This window comes from Opisthorchis viverrini (assembly GCF_000715545.1).
Source record: "Opisthorchis viverrini unplaced genomic scaffold opera_v5_16, whole genome shotgun sequence".
Lineage (NCBI taxonomy): Eukaryota > Metazoa > Platyhelminthes > Trematoda > Opisthorchiida > Opisthorchiidae > Opisthorchis > Opisthorchis viverrini.
The window spans coordinates 487,057-506,826 of NW_008751672.1; the positions used below are offsets into that span (position 1 = coordinate 487,057).

Here is a 19,770-nt window from a genome sequence, read left to right on the forward strand (position 1 = left end):
CAGAGTTTGAAAGTATATCGTGTTGCCCAGAGGCACCTTGTCATTCTCACATTCATGTCAACAGCAAAAAAATGAAGCACTTTGAGTGGATAGCTTCTTTTTTCCGGAGAACCCTGTATGATCGATCGACAGCACTAGCGTCCACTTTGTTCTGCCTGGTAAAAAATTAAAATCTACGTCCCGGACTTCATGGTCTGATGCACTGGAATAACTTACTCCTCGTAATTGTTTGCCAAACTCAGAACGGAGTAAAAATCCGTCTGAGTTGTTCGATAAAAACACACAGCAGAGCTCATGTTAGGTTTACGGACAATGTACGACAAAGCAGACGTAGGGGCTGGGCCAGTCTGTATATGATGTCGTATCGTAAACTCGTTCTTGCTTACTTCGGGAACGGAAGTTCGACCATAAAAACAAGACCGGTAGCGCATTTTCTTTGTCTACAAAGACGATGTTGAATTTCACCAAATGTGGCTCGTTTCAAGGCCTTTCTAGTTTCACTCTGAGAAGTTGATGTTACAATGTGGTCCAAAAGTAACACATCGCACACCTACCTTCCAGGGAGAAACATGCTTTCTTTGCATAATTTCGCTGTTTTTTGTCTCTGTGCAGTAACAATACAGAGAGTTACTTCAAGATTTTGCGCTGTTCCGCAAAAAAAGATTGACCCATCTGTTTGTAGTTTATAATTACACTGAACAGCACTATATTTGAAAGCATCCGGTGTGGCTTTCAGGACCCTCCTTTCTGAAATCAACTTTGAGATGACATTTTGAAACTTTCACGATTGGATAATTCCTAAATTTCTGTAAGTCGACTAAGACTGCTGAATCTTCTGCCGTTTACGCAACTGATACTTTTGCAAGAGATTGTGATGTAAGTGAGTTCTACCTACAGGAAATTTTAGCCTTTATATATATATGTATATATATATAGATATATATGAATCAAACGGTTGCTACCGCTCTTTGCAGCACTCCGGGGTTCTCGAAATACACAGACCTGAGCACAGTTGTTCTCAAATTTGCATTTTGAATTTTAAATCATGAGAATGGACGAAGTAACAAAACATTTCAACCATTTTGTAGTATTGTGTGCCGGAAACCCACCCTTACAAAGCTTTCGGAACTGACTGTGTTTGATGTACGGCTACTACTCAAAAGCCGCTAAAAGCAATTGTCGTACACTACTCGCTGAAACGCACTATGTGAAATCCAACGGGTCGATTAATTTGTCCCTTAACATTTTTTTGGATTGAAATTGGCGTAAAGACCATGCTGATGAAAATCCAGACGGCCAGTGAGTTAGTGCTCCCTATGCGACAATGAAAGTTTGCCAGCTCTTGATGATTTGTTAGTGACTGAATTTCATTCTGAGCGATAAAATAACAAAATTGGACTTCCATAGGTCCAACCCTGCGTTGTTTATGCAAACATCATGCGAGACAATATTCCTGGAGTACACCGCTCAGCGGCGTCAGACTGCTAGGTGTGTACAATTTCAGAAAACACCAACCAGGAAGGTTTTGTACTCTTATCATAATCTGTCAACAATGTAGTGAGTTGGCGAAAAAATATCTATTTATTGGATTCCCCGGTTCTTTTATTTAGAGACTCCTTGATTAGACGTGAAAACATTCCTGTGGACTATAAGAGTTTGACGATGACGGTGGCACTAGAAGTTACTACGGTGGATATGGTAGCTGCTCACAGTGTGCTGCTGTACCTTAATCGCGATAAAATGTATGACTAGGTGACTACAACAAGTATAGTCTATCTGATGTAAAAATATGTCCGCCCAACGGTAATCACTGTTAGGATAGATTAATTTAAAATGGCTCCTCTCATTTAATACCGACCAAGCAAGATCGATATGACCTATTCTTTGAGCTGGTCTTTCTAGAGAAAAACATGGGTATCTGGAAGCTTTCAAAAAAGAGTGTGAAAGATAAGAATAGTCTGATTTGCGGATTCGATAAATGTGATTTTCACCGAAATTGTGTGGGCTTTCTCACGAAGAGACTGGCACTAATTAGTGGTTTTGGACAACAGTTCATTGCCGAGTGGCACAGCATAACTTCGTTGCCACAATTCGTAGACACGTAGGTAAACTTCCTTTGTGGCCGACTTTCCAAAAGAATGAGTCGCACTTGTATGCGATCGCTTCGTAGGCAATGATATCTTTTTGCTTGTTAAAGAGGCTGGTCCCTCCAATACGGGTAAACATATTTCTCCATTAGTATGACCGAAATTGTCCTGGATGTAATCGGAAATCTACATGAATTGATCAGGAGCGGTGTATTCAAAAATAGATGCAGTTTAGCAGTGGCATTGGACCGCAAGGATATCAAGTCCACGTTGGACCGGAAACCATTTGTGATTAAAACAAAAAAATATATACAATATAAAATTCAGGACATTTTGATGACGGATCATTTGTACCTTCCAGAATGGTATCATTGCAAGTAAAGTAAATCTGCAGCATATTTTGCCAGTGGCACTTCGTTGGATATGGTGGCTTTTTATATCAAACATTGATTTGGTTACTGTGGACAAGTGACCAGCTTCGTAAATAATATAAGATGGCCATTTGGTTTTGAGACCTTAAGTGGACACTTGTCAACAAATTTATAAGAATGTAGAAAAATATTGATACCTTTTCAGTACAGTTTCACTGTCTACAAAGTTTGGACTCTACGACCAACCTTATTTATTTTGTTGCTATCGATTTTTTTATTTTTATTTATTCTAGTCGTTTATCGATTCACATACTGTCTATTAAACTCCTCTAAACAATGGACAGACCTAGCTCTGGATTGGCCTCGGTAGGAAGGGTTAAAACATTGAATTACATGTCCACAACCGACCTTACTTCATTCTCTTCAAAATGCAACTAACTTAAATAGTAAGCAGTTATTTAATAAACAAGAGTATACGGGTCAGTTGTGATCCCATTTTTTGTTCAACCCTACTTAATTGCCCTCCGAGCACGAGGAAGTTGCCCTCCCTAACGGGGAAACGCGGTCACCGAGAAAAATGTGTGGCGTTCAAATATGGTCAGTGTATCGAATAACGCCTGAAAACTTGTGTCCCTTAAACCTTCTACAGACTTGACCGTACTTTAAACCTTCCTCCATGGAAACGGAACCTCCAGTCTTACCTAACCGACGGCTACGAAGGAGCGATGAAACCGTTCGTTTGAATATTTCACTTAAAGCTTTAGAAACGGTTTGACAGCTTTACTCACAGTCATTTCCATTATTCCCTAGGTGTCTGACTCTTTAGAAACCAGCGGTCTACTAATGCTGTATTATCAACTGTGATGAAACATACGCGGCGCTAATTTTCAGGTCGACAGGAATCGGTGCATTATGTAATCCTTCACTTCAAAAATTAAAAGGTGGTTACTATTAGGCTCAAAAATGTCCTGTGCAGATGTAAATCAAGTTTAACTTGGTCGGTCGCAAAATAGTTTTCTTGGTTAGAATTGCTTGCGCGTCCCGTCTGTAATAAACTCTTGTGATGGAGATCTGCGCTGACGTTTTCAAGAACTCTTTAGTTCGATAATATAATTGAATGTCCCGTTAGTCAAACGGTCACTGTTTTGTACATTGGCCTGTAATTTATAGCTGGGTTTTATCTCGTCTTTTTGGCCAAGTGCGATCGAGATATACTGTGTTTACAATCAAAAATAGACATGTTTTGTTGCCTTAGGTTGAAAAGATCGTAACTCTTCAAAAGCCTTAGACTTTCGTTCAAACGAGGCGTTTAATTCCACACAACTTGAGCATCTGATGACGTTGAGGAGTGCAGACAAATTAATGGCAATCTATATAATGGAATTCGCCGCTCGAATGTGAGGAAAACGATCACCGGGTACAAACAAAATGACACACTAAGAAATGTTCACTTTTTATTGAATCTGAAAGAGCTTTTATCACAGGCACGTTGCGTGAAGTTTCTGAATATTTGCTTTTGAGCACATGCGATAGTGTGCTCACTTGTGGAACTACAAAGCCTGCAGGAACAAAGCGAACAGAGATTTTGAGATAGGGAGGCAATGTTGTTTAATCAATCTGCGAACTACCATTCCAACTCCCAAAACGTAGGACAAAAACCGTCACTACTTTGTGTGACGTGTTGTACTTTGCGTGTAAACGCTGTGTACGTCTGATGTAAAGCTGTGAACATGCGGGATCTACAGCTGTTTATACCAGTCTAATGGTGATACTGCTGACGGGGAGGCAGTAGTATGTGATATATACAATATAAAATTCAGGACATTTTGATGACGGATCATTTGTACCTTCCAGAATGGTATCATTGCAAGTAAAGTAAATCTGCAGCATATTTTGCCAGTGGCACTTCGTTGGATATGGTGGCTTTTTATATCAAACATTGATTTGGTTACTGTGGACAAGTGACCAGCTTCGTAAATAATATAAGATGGCCATTTGGTTTTGAGACCTTAAGTGGACACTTGTCAACAAATTTATAAGAATGTAGAAAAATATTGATACCTTTTCAGTACAGTTTCACTGTCTACAAAGTTTGGACTCTACGACCAACCTTATTTATTTTGTTGCTATCGATTTTTTTATTTTTATTTATTCTAGTCGTTTATCGATTCACATACTGTCTATTAAACTCCTCTAAACAATGGACAGACCTAGCTCTGGATTGGCCTCGGTAGGAAGGGTTAAAACATTGAATTACATGTCCACAACCGACCTTACTTCATTCTCTTCAAAATGCAACTAACTTAAATAGTAAGCAGTTATTTAATAAACAAGAGTATACGGGTCAGTTGTGATCCCATTTTTTGTTCAACCCTACTTAATTGCCCTCCGAGCACGAGGAAGTTGCCCTCCCTAACGGGGAAACGCGGTCACCGAGAAAAATGTGTGGCGTTCAAATATGGTCAGTGTATCGAATAACGCCTGAAAACTTGTGTCCCTTAAACCTTCTACAGACTTGACCGTACTTTAAACCTTCCTCCATGGAAACGGAACCTCCAGTCTTACCTAACCGACGGCTACGAAGGAGCGATGAAACCGTTCGTTTGAATATTTCACTTAAAGCTTTAGAAACGGTTTGACAGCTTTACTCACAGTCATTTCCATTATTCCCTAGGTGTCTGACTCTTTAGAAACCAGCGGTCTACTAATGCTGTATTATCAACTGTGATGAAACATACGCGGCGCTAATTTTCAGGTCGACAGGAATCGGTGCATTATGTAATCCTTCACTTCAAAAATTAAAAGGTGGTTACTATTAGGCTCAAAAATGTCCTGTGCAGATGTAAATCAAGTTTAACTTGGTCGGTCGCAAAATAGTTTTCTTGGTTAGAATTGCTTGCGCGTCCCGTCTGTAATAAACTCTTGTGATGGAGATCTGCGCTGACGTTTTCAAGAACTCTTTAGTTCGATAATATAATTGAATGTCCCGTTAGTCAAACGGTCACTGTTTTGTACATTGGCCTGTAATTTATAGCTGGGTTTTATCTCGACTTTTGGCCAAGTGCGATCGAGATATACTGTGTTTACAATCAAAAATAGACATGTTTTGTTGCCTTAGGTTGAAAAGATCGTAACTCTTCAAAAGCCTTAGACTTTCGTTCAAACGAGGCGTTTAATTCCACACAACTTGAGCATCTGATGACGTTGAGGAGTGCAGACAAATTAATGGCAATCTATATAATGGAATTCGCCGCTCGAATGTGAGGAAAACGATCACCGGGTACAAACAAAATGACACACTAAGAAATGTTCACTTTTTATTGAATCTGAAAGAGCTTTTATCACAGGCACGTTGCGTGAAGTTTCTGAATATTTGCTTTTGAGCACATGCGATAGTGTGCTCACTTGTGGAACTACAAAGCCTGCAGGAACAAAGCGAACAGAGATTTTGAGATAGGGAGGCAATGTTGTTTAATCAATCTGCGAACTACCATTCCAACTCCCAAAACGTAGGACAAAAACCGTCACTACTTTGTGTGACGTGTTGTACTTTGCGTGTAAACGCTGTGTACGTCTGATGTAAAGCTGTGAACATGCGGGATCTACAGCTGTTTATACCAGTCTAATGGTGATACTGCTGACGGGGAGGCACGCGAGTAGTATGTGCTGTTCGCAGAATGTCGCTTTGCGTCTATTGAAAAAGGGAGATCTGTTGCGGAATTCGTGGAGCCACTTTGTAACATTTGCTCGGATTTGACCGACGAATGAGTGCAGTCAATGAATCTCCAGGAACGTTCAAGAAGACTCGTTCGGGAGAAGATCTGTGTCCAGTTTTTTTTTAACTAAGATGTAGACTAGAGTTTTGCTTCCCTGTTCAATGGTCTGTAACCGGTCAGTGAACATTTCCTAATCGATAACTCCGCAGCGAGGGCCTTCTTCCTTTCATTTGGTGCCGTGACCAGGATAAAAATGAAGATCCCGTGGCCGCAACCCCTTGACGATGGGGATTTTCGGACCTTCCTGGAGGATTTTGAGGAGGTTGCGGAGGCTGCCGGGCTGGAGACCTACCAGGGTGAGTTGGCAGCGCTGAAGGCCCTCTTCAGGGGCCGGGCGAAGGCGACCCTGGATGCGGCCAGAAGGGGCTCTCAGAAGATGGACTGGGCCGCCGCGAAGGAAGTCCTTTCAGCAAAGTTCGACACGCCGGCCGACCGCCGGGAAGCTATGAGGCGGTTCAAGACTGCCAGGATGTCACCCGAATCGGACCCGACCGTGTTCTTCGTCGGCCAGCAGCAGTTGTTGGATCGCGCTTTGCCGACACTGGACGGAGTGTCGCGAAACCAGTTGCTGTCGGATCAGTTCGTCGAAGGTGTGTAGCCAGCGCTTGGTGCCCAGTTGCGGTTGGCACGAGCAACTGGCCAGTTGCGTGTGGAGGAGCTGGTGCGTCTGGCCCGGGAGCTGCCACAGGAACCGCTGGCCACGTTGCAGTCGCAGGAGAACAGGGATGGTTCGTCAGTGGAGGAACTGCAAACCATGGTGGAACAACTCACCGAAAAGCTGGCGGCCGTGAAGACGGAATCGCGCAGGCACGCTCGAACCAGCCGTTGCTACATGTGTGGCAAACCTGGCCACTGGAAGAATCAGTGTCCCCGTAACCGATCGCTTGTACACAATAAAAATTTAGAGTACTCCTCTTTTCTTGGGTGGGTCGCGACTAGCGCACTGACACAAGCTACCATACAAACCATTGTCGAGGTATACGGGAAAACGGAGTTAGGTTTGATTGATACCGGAGCAGGCGTATCGCTGAGACAAAGAGGGAACCAAGCGGAACAAAGACCGTGCGCGCTAGCCATGAGAGCTGTTGGCGGATATCGACTAAAGATTGACGGATTGTCAAAGCACTCGATACGCCTAGGCGAAAAGTCCGTGCAGTACGCGTTCCTGATCAGCCCAGACGTAGAGCAGACAATACTGGGAGTTGTTTTTCTCAATGGCACAGATGCCGTGATTGACCTAAAGCAGGGAAGGCTGATGAAAAAGTATAGCGCAATCAAGCTTGAAGGTCATCCAGGCACTGTCGTGAGGGAGCTGTGTGTCCGAAAACTTCCGTCTTGTAATGTATCGTCAATACGGGCCGTGGTTGAGGAATATTCCGAACTGTTTACGGGCGATGAGGATCCGTTTGGTTTCTGTCTGTGGATTGAACACGAAATTCCTGTGTCATCAGAACGCTTTCGAGGAGGAGGTCTATAGACAGATTCAGATGTTGAAGAATGGTATAATCGAAGAAGCCAACAGTGTGTACAATTCTCCAGTTGTGCTTGTAAGAAGACGAACAGAAAATACAGGTTTTGCGTGGATTTCCCGCGCTTGAATGTACTGACCGTAAATCGGGTTGTGGCCGTGCCTTCGGTTGCAGAGATTCTCGATTCCCTCCAGCAATCCCGATACTTTACTGTGTTCGACTTGCGTTCCGGATGTTGGCAACTACCTATCAAGGAGGAGGACCGGGAGAAAACGGCGTTTACGGTTGGGGACATCCAATATCAATTTAGACGAATGCCGCTTGGTTTGTCCGAGGCACCATTCACATTCCGGCGCTTGATGCTTCGTGTAACGAAGGGACTCCAGAATGTTGCCGTGTACGGAGACGAAATCGTTGTTCGGAACCAGAGCACGCAGTTCACTTGGAAGCTGTATTGAAGAGGATCCGGGAGGCTGGCCTGCGGATAAATAAAGCCAAGACACATCTCGCTCGGAGTTCGGTGACACTGCTGGGGCATAAAGTGGGTCGGGGAGAAGTTATCCCACTGCCCGAAAAATTGGCAAAGATCAGGGATTGTGCTGTTCCCAATTCAAAGCGGTCTCTACGGCAGTTTCTTGGACGAACAGCATACTACAGCCGGTTCGTTAAGGATTTTAACAAGATCGCTGCTCCACTGTACAATTTGGTCGGTCAAAATCGGAAATTCCAATGGACCGGAGAAGCGTATGAAGCTTTTGTGCATGTCAAAGCGCGGATGTCGGATCAGCAACTGACCCTCAAACTTCCCAGGGTCGGAGAGATGTTCATTGTTGCAACGGATGCCAGTGATCGCGCCATCGGCGCGGTCCTAAAGGAGAGGAATGGAGTTATCGAATATGCCAGTCGCGTCCTGACTAACGCTGAACAGAAGTACTGCACCATTGAGAAGGTATATTTAGCGATTGTCTGGGCCCTGGATAAGTGGAGACCACATCTGCTTGGACAAAGGTTTCATGTCGAAACCGATCACAAACCCCTGGAGTGGATGAGGACCACCAGAGATCCTCGCGGGAAGCTTGCACGCTGGGCACTCCGGTTGCAAGAGTACGACTTCACAATCCAGCACGTGCCCGGGAAGGAGAACCGCTTGGCTGTTTGGCTATCAAGGACAGAAGCTGAAGATGAGGTCCCCAAGATCATGATTGGAGCCCATGGCCTCGTCGTCGAACTGGATACCGGAAAGTTGGTGCAACTCCAACGGCAGGATCCGGTGTTACAAAAGGTTGCAACCGCCTTGTTGGATGGAAGGAACATTGAGAACGGAGAGGGAGACAAGGAATTGGAAGCGTTCTAGAGTCACTTTGATTGGCTGAGGCTGAATGAAGCTGGCATAATTTCCTGGAACGCCACTGATTCAGATGTTGTGCTGCCCGTAATACCTCGCGTCTTGAGACGGAATCTCATCGTTAAATGCCATAAGATGGCACATACAGGGTGCACCAAGACATACGACCTACTTCGGCAGAGGGCCTACTGGCCCGGGATGAGAAGTGAGATGATGGATTATGTGGTGTCCTGTAAGCGATGTCAACTAATGAAAGCGAATACAAGGGCAACCCATCCCATGGAACCCATTCCTGTCTCAGAAACCGGCGTGTTGTGGTCAGTTGACGTCATGGGCCTCTTTCCGGTGACAACCAGTAGGAACCAATACATCGTAATGATGGCGATGGATTGAGGCGGCAGCCGTGCCGAACCAGCGGACGACGACGATCAGCGGAGTTGTAATGCATCAAATTTTGCCCAACCATGGGGGATCCTAACCGATCAGGGGCCTTGCTTCGAGAGCGAAGAGTTTGGGAATCGCTTGCAGAAGCTGGGTATCAGACGGCTAAGGATGGCACCATACCACCCGCAAACGAATGGCCTGACCGAACGTAATAACCGAACGATCAAGGAGTGGCTTGCGGCCAAAGGTGACTGGGAAATGAACCTGCCAATGGTGTATTAGCTCATCGTGCTTCCACGCAATCAACCACAGGCAAGTCCCCGTTTATACTGATGTACGGTCGACATTCGCGTCTTCCGGTTGATCAGGAAATTGGGTTGTGGCCGGCAACACGCTTGTCTCCGGAGGAGCTAGAGTAAAATGTAAGAGAGCTCAAGAAAATTTGACCCCCGTTCAGGAAAGGGCTAGGCAGAAAATGGCAAGTAGAAAGGTCCGAACGTTCCCCACAGCCACGAAGGTCAAGTGGAAGGATCACCAGAATCCTGGAACGAGTGGACTGGGGGTCGCGGAAGATGGGCAGTCGATGGTAAGGGCTGTTTGTCGTCACCGACCGCCGGGGGAACGTCTATACCATTCAAGATGGCCGGGGATCGAAAGTAGTGAATGGGACGCAGCTTCGCAAATGGCATGATACACCCGAAGAGCGGCCGAGTGTACCCGCTGCCGAAGCCGAGCTGACGGAGGTAAATGAAAATCGATGGCATGCGAACGAGCTTTAAGGGGTGATGTGTAATGGTGATACTACTGGCGGGGAGGGACGCGAGTAGTATGTGCTGTTCGCAGAATGTCGCTTTGCGTCTATTGAAAAAGGGAGATCTGTTGCGGAATTCGTGGAGCCACTTTGTAACATTTGCTTGGATTGAACTGACGAATGAGTGCAGTCAATGAATCTCCAGGAACGTTCAAGAAGACTCGTTCGGGAGAAGATCTGTGTCCAGTTTTTTTTAAATAAGATGCAGATTAGAGTTTTGCTTCCCTGTTCAGTGTTCGGTCAGTTGGCATTTCCGAACAGGTAACTGTGCAGCGAAGACCTTCTTGTTTTCGCCAGTCCTCTCAGTGATTGAAGATAAAGCCCAAACCGGATGCATACGCAGTTTGCCACATCGATTTGCTTTCACATAAAAGCATGGTCGTGAAGCTCATTTCACCACATAACCAAATACGCCGTTTGGCGGAAATAAAACCAATCGGCAGATTAACAAGCGAGCTTTTTATTCATCACATTGTGAATATTTTTGTGAAACGGTTGTTGAAGTACCCGGTTTCAAGTTTAATCAACTAAGTGGGACGTTGTTTGAGTTTTGGATTACACGAATAACCTACAAATTTTCCAGGGTTACCGCTTGAGAAACTATTTTGCGTTCATCGTGACCGACTGCGTAGAAAAGCATGAAGTCCTAAGAAGCAAAATACAAGGACTCAAACCGAGAGACTTCAAAAGGAATAACCAACAAACCCTCGTTTTGGAAGAAGACCAGCAATTGTTGCATACTGGACTTCAGGTATACCACACAACTCCTGTCGAACGAAGTCAGCTGGCGCGGAAAAGTACTGTGAGGCGACGGAATGTGGAGGCACCGGCGGATCGGAAATGTTTCGTCGCCGGTCAATAATAATCAAGTCGAATGGCTGTAAATCACATAAGGTAGGTAGATCAAATATCAGTGGCTGTGTTAGGTTAGAAGTTAGCAGTTATTTAATCTGATCGATAATCAGATATACATTCCAAAGAATAAGTTGTCAATCCTTTCAATACACGAAATTACGAAGGAGATTCGGAAAGATGATATGACCGAAACCAATGTGGAAATGAGCGAGTTGGAGGGCATTAATTGCTAGCTACCATCTTCCGTGATAAAATAATGTTGGCTTCACAGTTGTCTTTTAGCTTTGCTTCCAATAACTAGCGATCCAAGCTGAGCTTACAGAAAGTAGAACGTAAGATGCTTTCGCACCAATTAATCAGCCCCCGCCTGCAATGCGCAGCTATCCATACCCCCCCCCCAATACTCAAAAAATTGCAGCAGCTACAACCACTGTACGATGAGTACGCGGTTATAACAGCTGACAGTGATGATGATGATGATGATGATGATGATGACGATGATGATGATGATGATGATGATGATGATGATGATGGTGATGGTTTCGCAAACGAATATCGGCTGCAGCGTTGAGACCAAACCAACGCTGCTGAATAAAACACTGTAAAAACAAAAATCTTGTATCAATATCTTTTAGCAGGAAAATGGCATAGTGAGCTATGGACTATATAGATCGACTGGGATTCTACCCGGCTTCAAATGGTTTTCTCAGCATAAACATGACAATTAGGTAAAGCGGCTGGACGAAGGCAGTGTGAGAAAGCAGCTAAGCCACAGGTCATGTTGCCACATATACGATCAGTCCTACGAAAAATTAGTGATTTGTACAAATACTCCACAACAATTCAGTGAGACTGAGCTACGATAGTCCTGATGAGCTGTTTATGCTGTGGGGCTTTCTTTTCACCAAATGGTTATGATGAAAACACAAGCGGCAGTATTCAGATATCCATAAATCACCATCGGTATTCAAATGCGAATCTCGCTTGCATTTTTCGCTCTTCTAGCAGACACAGACTGAACAGGATGTACACATTTAGTTTCTTAGAACGGTCGGATAGACCTAAACGGTTATTGATGACATCAGTTTTACCGTCCCAAGAACGCGCTTGCAGTCTTTTAATTTCGGTTTACTGCTTTTGAATTTGTGCGTTTCAGTAGTTTTCAGTTTCCCAAACATCCCAATGTGAATTTTTTTAAAAACAACCTAAATGTAGAGGATGGGATCAATCGATGCGTTTTATATCTAAAACTTGTTTTCATGACCCCATTCATATGGCTCTGCATGACATTTGAATTCAGTTTTCTCCCCAACATGCATGTTGCCTGAAGGCCCGAAACTCATTAATTGAACCATTTTGACCAATGCGATTTCATCCCATACCGTGAAGTAAATATCAGTTTGCGGGCAGATAAACATTCGTAGATAGTGTAAGTGGTTAATGCCATAAGCGTCGAATGGTTGAAACCAGTCAGTGCGTAGATTCAAAAAAGGAAATAGATGAAAAAATGGACAAAACAGACAACTTAGGACTGTTTAATTACCTGAACTTGCAGTTATTTCGTAAGTTGAAGGGCTGGTGACGGGATGATTGATTTACTGCTGTCAAACGGGATTAACCAAACTGGCTGATACGTTAATAATTACGACAGATAATTAAGCATTATAACAGTCCACTACCGGTTTAACCCTCTTATGATTTATCAGTTAATCACAATCAATGAAGTTTAATCGATCTTATTTTGCACTTGAATAGGAAAATCAATAAGCTTAGCTACATTGCACCAAACTGAAACTCAGCTGAACCAGCCTCACGCAGTGTACAACATAGCGGTACGGTCAATTGCTTCTTGCAAAAAGTTGTCTTTAATGTGTCTATGTTAATCCTGGGCAGAAGAATGCAGATACTGCACAGAATAATTACAATCCCATCATCTGTTTGCATCATTTCATTTGACCAGAGGAATGTGCCCTGAAGCTAAGCTCCTTACTTAGATTTATAGTATACACCACTGCATTCTTGTCATTGGAACAGCAGGACAATACGGTCAACCTATGGTCTGGAAATGTCTCTGAATCACATACAATCACTCCAACTGTCCCTACGAAGGCCAGCTCACAGCATAACGGTTAAGTCACCCACAATGATACAACAAACTGACTAACAGTATTTCCGCACTACTCTAGGTTTTTGTGTCTTGTGAAATTGAAAGCTTGGTTTTGTTTCAAAGTAAGTTGGTCTATTTCAGAAATGACTCAGTGATGCTACTTTATGTGAGATCTCCTGAACTTTCATCCAGGGAATGAACGACAACCCCGAGGATTTATTTTTGTTATCCAAGATATTTCTACATCCATTTTTTGTCTCAAAAAACAGCAAATGAGTGTATAAGAATCACATCTGAAGAAAGTTTCACAGACTTAGTTTATACAGACCAGATTGTTCCATTATATGACGATATTGCGCATGTATGAATTAACCTAAAAATAATATCGGAGGTGATGTAGCGTGTGGCATGTAGCCTGCAATGTCAGTGTGCAAGGTCTTACTTGAGGAGTTTCAGCCCCCAAGCAACCCTTAAAACTTCTCATTGAAGTGTTTGGCCTAGCTGAAAGGCTCACTTATCGTAGCAGCTGTGACATATGAAGTCAATACAGACATCATCGAGGGACGGGCATAAGACGCCAGAATGCGGATATTTGATGCCAGAAACAAATGCCACTAGATTTAAATAGTGGTGTCCACAAAACGATCGCTGGGGTGATTCTACTCCATGGGTGTGAAATCTTATCCTTGATGACCTGTTTATTGACCCCAAAAGTATCCAGGTGTTTGACCACCGCAGTCACTGAAGTATAGCAGGTGACAACTGGCCATGTAATCCAGGAATAATCGAGCAGATAAGGAGATAGATACCACCCACCACCATCTATCAAATAATGCTTTGTTTTAGTGAGGACCACAAGTGGTGGTGAATCAATTCCGTCGATGGCCTACTGCTCCAAACGGTATTCTCGTGTTTGTCTCAATGGTTGTGGAAGGCAGAGAAACCTAGTTTTTCGAAGTTTCCCCTACATATAAAGGGTTTTTGGAAGCAACTCTTCATCCTTCCTCGTTAATTACGGTGTGTGCCCTCATGGTTTTACATCAGTTGAGCATCAAGTCGATCATGGCTTAGGTGTAAACGGAATGTTTATCAACCTGATGCAGTCCTTTATGCATGGGTACTTGTTCCAGTAATGTTCATTTTAGAATTTGATGAGAAGCAAACCAGAAGCGGGCAGCATTTCCATAGTTGTGACGGATCAGCTAAATTTCCTTACAAGTAAAACGTTTAACTGAGTCTGCAAGCAACGATTTTATGTTTTGTCCAACCTCTGACTGCATGTAGCATAGAAGATGATTGCTTATGGACCGAGTGTGTAACTGGTGGTTGAACGTCCACTTGCATATTTTCACTGCTCCACAAATTGATCAAAGCCATGCGACAGAGTTTTGTCTCCGTCGCATCATAGTGTCTGGCACAATAGTCCTCCACGTACAAACCTCTGATTTTTAAATAACCAAGGAATTCGATGCAACGTGTTAGCCTACATATTATGGTAAAATTTCCCCGGTGTTATTGTATTCGAACAGCGCACGAAATGTCTGGTGATGCAAAACTCGTTGTTTGTTTTGCAGTGAAGGTTAACTGGAATGGAAAATTGTGCCAATTTCCGCTCGTACTTCCCAGGATAATTTGTTTGTAGCGTGTTGCAAACACGCAATTGATGTCCAGGAGACTGAAAGGCGGCCAGTCAGATGACCGGATCGGTGGTAAAATCTGCTTTTGAGATACCAGTAGTTAATTTGCGGCAAAGTCGATAATTTTGATGCTGAGAATGAGTAGAATAAATGTCTGACCGGAAGTAAAGGACAAACAGCTTAACAACTCTGAATGCGAATCGCAGAAAATGACCGTGGCGCTTAGTTGTTACACCGAAGCAGCATAAAAATTAAACATTTTGGAAGCGATTTTGCCGAGTCCCGTTAATGAACACGGGACTCGGCAAACGAGCGAGGAAACAGACCATGGTAGTCACATCAATCAACTTTTATTATCTCAATAATTCTAAGTGGTACCCGAGCGTCGCTCGAAATTGGATATGTCTAACAAGCACATGAAACATGAACTCACCTGATCGCTAGGCGATTTGGTGACGCAAATAAAGTTGCTAAACATTATCCGAGAACCCACGGCCGCCTTCGTCTTTCTTTAGGCTCATCATTTAGACGCAGCTGAGTGTATCCATCAACCTTGTGTTTTAGTTCAGCCCAAATTGCACACAAATCGCGAAATGGACTTGTTTGTGCACTAATATGGTTTTGACGAGAGACGCAACCGAATCTAGCTGCATCTCTCTTCAAGTGGACGATCTACAAAGTTTGTCTCGTGTTTTTGCAGAACATTATGAATGCGAGTCTAAGCTGAATTTGGTTGAGCCTTCCGGTAAGAAGAAGATACTTTACAAATCAATCTACGTCGCAAACGTAATTTAGTTGCCCCATCGATGTGTCTTGCTGACGTGGGCTCGAAGCAACAGCGTACGTTCACCTGTACTGGATATAAATGTACACCCCATGGTGGACGAAGTGGAGACAGTGGTATGGATGCTTAACCTCAGTTTAACTGACCGAGTAGCACGAATATAAATATGTCTCCACTGGCGTCATTCTGGTTAGAAATAGGACTCTCTCATTATGTAATAGCCATACGGCCACACCAACCACCACAGCGATGATCCGTACAATTGAAGGGGTTTAATTAGGTCTATCCGCCTGAGGACAAGACATAAATGTATCGCAGGAGATGAACGCTCAGATCCATATTATAATTCATACGTCAGCGTTGGCATGCCTGGTGTTTTGGTTTTGATATAGCACTTCAACAGACTAAAGAGTAAAGCTGTATGACATGATAAGCATTACCAAAAAAATCGATCACATGGCCAATTTTCTCCCTCCACTTGGCTCAATTGCAACTGTTACGTGAGTTTTTGAACATTTGAGGTCTTCGATTTAACTTAATACACTGAAGGGAGCGCACTGCAGCAATCAGCTAAACTATGCTTCTGTTGTATATATAGTGTGGATTATTCTAGCCAGTACGTAGGAGTGTGACCATGAGGCAGATCGTTGCCACAATGCAGACAAGTAGCTCTGACACTGTCTTGGACTCAGGAATTTGTGGCAACGAAAACTTTGGCGCACAGTTCCGTAATTTAAACAATCACCTATCTGTCAAGCTTTGTAGAATACAGTTATTGGAAAGTCAGCAAGTTGTGGGGCTCAATCTCTATCTACATTTCATCCCAAAGTTTCCAGTAGGATGTCCAGTTCTCCATACCGATGATGTTTGGTTTTACAAAGACTGTAGTTTCCTAAGTTGCGGGCATGTAAGAGGCACAAATTCTAGTCTCTATCGGAGGCTGCAATGGTGGTATTGGGCGCAAGTTGGTTCTACAACAGAACGTTAGCCGTGGATTACCGTCACGGGCCATCACTTGATGTATACATATCGTGGAAGACATGGAGGTGTTTTTGGCAGTATAATTCTTCATTTCATTGTTGCTCTTCCCAAGAACATTTAAGTTGTAGCAAAATGTGCCCCGAGAGCCCCTTCTTGCTACAGTCTTCGGCAGCCAATTTGGGACAGCCTCATAAGGAAACTGCTCTCAGACGGTTCAGAGTATCCATCAACCTCTTCCTCCAACCTTCAGTGAAGCATCAAGGCCTCTAGCTTGTGAGTCGTTTGCTAGTGCGTCAGACGTTTGTGTGTCACCTGCTCAGCTGGACATCAGTTTCCAACCACGGACATCAATGTAATTCGCGAGCCAAACTATTCCTTCGAACAACCTAGCAAGCACACATGCTCAACTGACATGAACAAGTGTCTGATGAAGATAACCATCAAAACTTGCGGTACGGACAAACGTATATACACTCATATTAACCTAACAGATAGGGAAATCTGTCACGATCTTCGACGCCGTAAATCCACTCATGTAACAACTTTGCGTGTTTTCTTGCCTATTGAACCTCCTGCCACGTTATCATGATCAGGAATACCATTCCACTTTTAATCTTATTTGGATTTGAAAACAGATTTGAAAAACACAAATAAAGCGCCTCAAAATGGCTGGCGAAGCTATCAGGTTTTCACGCAGTAATATAATCATTTCAGCATGAGGACAGTTAGAAAGTCCCTCATTCAATCGACCGTTGGATAATTTGCCCACTGCAACTGTTTAGTCGCACAGACAATTTTATCATAACCCACTTTTGCGTGGCGTTAGGCTTTTGTCGTTATGCTAACTACGCCAAATCCTAATTGGAAAAAGTAACTGAAACATTTGAAGCCGAATCTGAAAAAGGGCTTAAATCCTATCCAACGGGTATTCACTGAACGGGTTGATAACTTAAAGCACGGCGCGATAGTGAATGGTATTATGTGTAAACGTACCCCACTTTGGTTCACTTTGGAAATCCAACAGGAACTGTCTGATTCTGATATTTGCGCCTGTACTGTGCTGTAGTTCACTATAATCAGCTTGCATGAGCAGTTCAGCTTCTGAGCAGCTTCCTCAAAAAGCTGTGATTGCTTGTCCGGTTTGTGAAATATTAAGAGTAGCTATACAAAGGAGAAGAGAAAAGCCTTTAGGTGAGACAATCCGACGCTAATGAAAGCATTTCCAATATTCTTCGAAATAGTACTCGTATTACTACCACCAAAAAGTTTGGTCACCACATTCCGAAATGTAGTTGAACCTTATTGGCGTAGCGGTGCCTCTTTAATATGCTTTCCAGCTAAGGATGCCAAAAGTAGTTCATGCGTCGGGCATTTCAGCTCGTTACCATCATTCGAATTTACCCAATGAAAGCGTCGATGTTAATTCTGGACAAGTAACCATGAATGTCTAAGCTTTTTGCAACTTCATATTGTGCTTGATTTTGGTCTAACTACATGGTGCTCCATAGATTCTCTGTGATCTTTTATCGGTAGTCTTATTTATTTGGCCAAGGCAACCACTAAATCAGTTTACCACCTTGGCAGCGAGAAAGGTAGTTGAATGATGGTGGAGGTCACCATTTAGACACCTTATAAGCATCGTTTCTGTGATGAAAAATTGGTACAATTAACCGGGTGTACATGATAGAGATATGTTTCATGCGTCCCCACCATTTCGTTGAATTTGTAATCTGAGTTGAAGACGTAAACTAGTTTCTTATTGGCGGAGAAAGCACTCTGTATGATTGAGATAATGTAAAATACACGACACGATATGGGCCTTGGGTGCATCGGCAATTTCTTGGTTGCATTTTTAATTTGAGATTTTTCTATTGTGGCTACAAACTGATGACTGTTTTGGAATGATCAATGAAGCAATACCGCTTTAAAAATATTCACTTCCTTTTCAGGTCACTGGATTTTCGGTTTACTACCGCATGTCCTTAAACAGCATTTCGTGTCGTTTCAGGTCGGATGACCTGAAGCAATGGTCAATAACTGCTTCTCATGTTCAACAGCTTTGTTACGTTTACTTTCAAATGTTTCTCATCATCGATTCGAGTAGGACGGACAAAAATAGTGTGACATCGGAATATCATTTTTCAACTCCAATCATTGCGAATGTCTGGTGGGGTGTCAAAAATCTCACTCATACTTCCGCTATCGACTTTATTAATAATTATCACGTGAGCATGGATAGATCGGAAATGAAACGTCGGATTAACACTGTGAGGCTGTACAATTTGAACTATGGCTCCGAAAACCATTTTGTGCAGCCAGTGGACTTGTCAGGAATGGGGATGTTCGGTTCAAAGCTGTCCATTTGACTATCACTTATCCGGTCTTTCCGAGTCCACATGGCAAGTCCCAAAAAAGACGAGTAGGCTCAACATCTAATCACACTATTATAAACGTCCAGTTAAACCGAAAAAACCATTAGCTGGCAATGGGCAGGTTCTTCTCGAGGTTCTTCTCTCCCCTACTTTACCAACTCATCGATGGAGGAAATTGTGGCAGCTACAACCACTGTATCGTAAGGTGATTTTTCCAGCTGATAATGGTGATGAATTAGGTAACAACAAACTGTGTTTTCTCCGAAGTTTTGCGGGTAAGACAAACGTGAATATCTGCATATCGAGGATAAAGGGCGGCAAGATGAATGATCGAGGTGGACGGAGCAGCTGGACTTCAGAATTCTACCCGTTGTTCCCAAATTCTTGATGACTTGGAAAAAATCTACGTCAGAGGTAAGTACATCTGCAAATAAGGCTGCAGCTAAAGTGGATACCTGGCGGCGAGTCATTACCTGACCGAGAAAAATATAAAAATAATGAAGAATGTTGTCAGCTGAGTTTATCTGCCTTCGTATATCCGTTTGACTCACATTTTGCAATAAATCATCCTAACTTTAGAAATCTCTGAGTGACCTGCCGTCGGATGCATCAATTCTGCTGCGCTTTTTTGTTTTCAACCTTTCGCTATTTTTCCAAGGAAAAATAGGTCAGACGTCGTTTCCACGAACTGTGTACCGTGATACTGAAGGTCAACAAAATGACTTAACTGTTGTTTCGCAAACAGACAGAACAGTATCGTTACTTGAAATCTTTGTCGCCGTAAATTTAGC

General features: G+C 43.3%; 2 protein-coding genes across 2 annotated transcripts in view; one reads left to right on the forward strand and one right to left on the reverse strand.

The window, feature by feature from the left end:
- Positions 1 to 19,770, reverse strand: part of T265_01464 (hypothetical protein) — a gene marked incomplete at both ends in the record, with an annotated part of 89,319 nt that overhangs the window by 51,511 nt on the left and 18,038 nt on the right. Inside the window, 2 exons of the mRNA XM_009165505.1 lie at positions 10,949 to 11,121; positions 17,601 to 17,768. Of these exons, the coding sequence (XP_009163769.1) occupies positions 10,949 to 11,121; positions 17,601 to 17,768 (341 nt within the window). The remainder of the gene's footprint in view (positions 1 to 10,948; positions 11,122 to 17,600; positions 17,769 to 19,770) is intronic.
- On the forward strand, positions 11,084 to 18,973 carry T265_01463 (hypothetical protein; the record flags this gene model as incomplete). Its single annotated transcript, XM_009165504.1, has 4 exons — positions 11,084 to 11,137; positions 11,400 to 11,631; positions 15,543 to 15,628; positions 18,557 to 18,973. 4 exons carry the CDS (start codon positions 11,084 to 11,086, stop codon positions 18,971 to 18,973), a joined length of 789 nt encoding a protein of 262 aa, XP_009163768.1.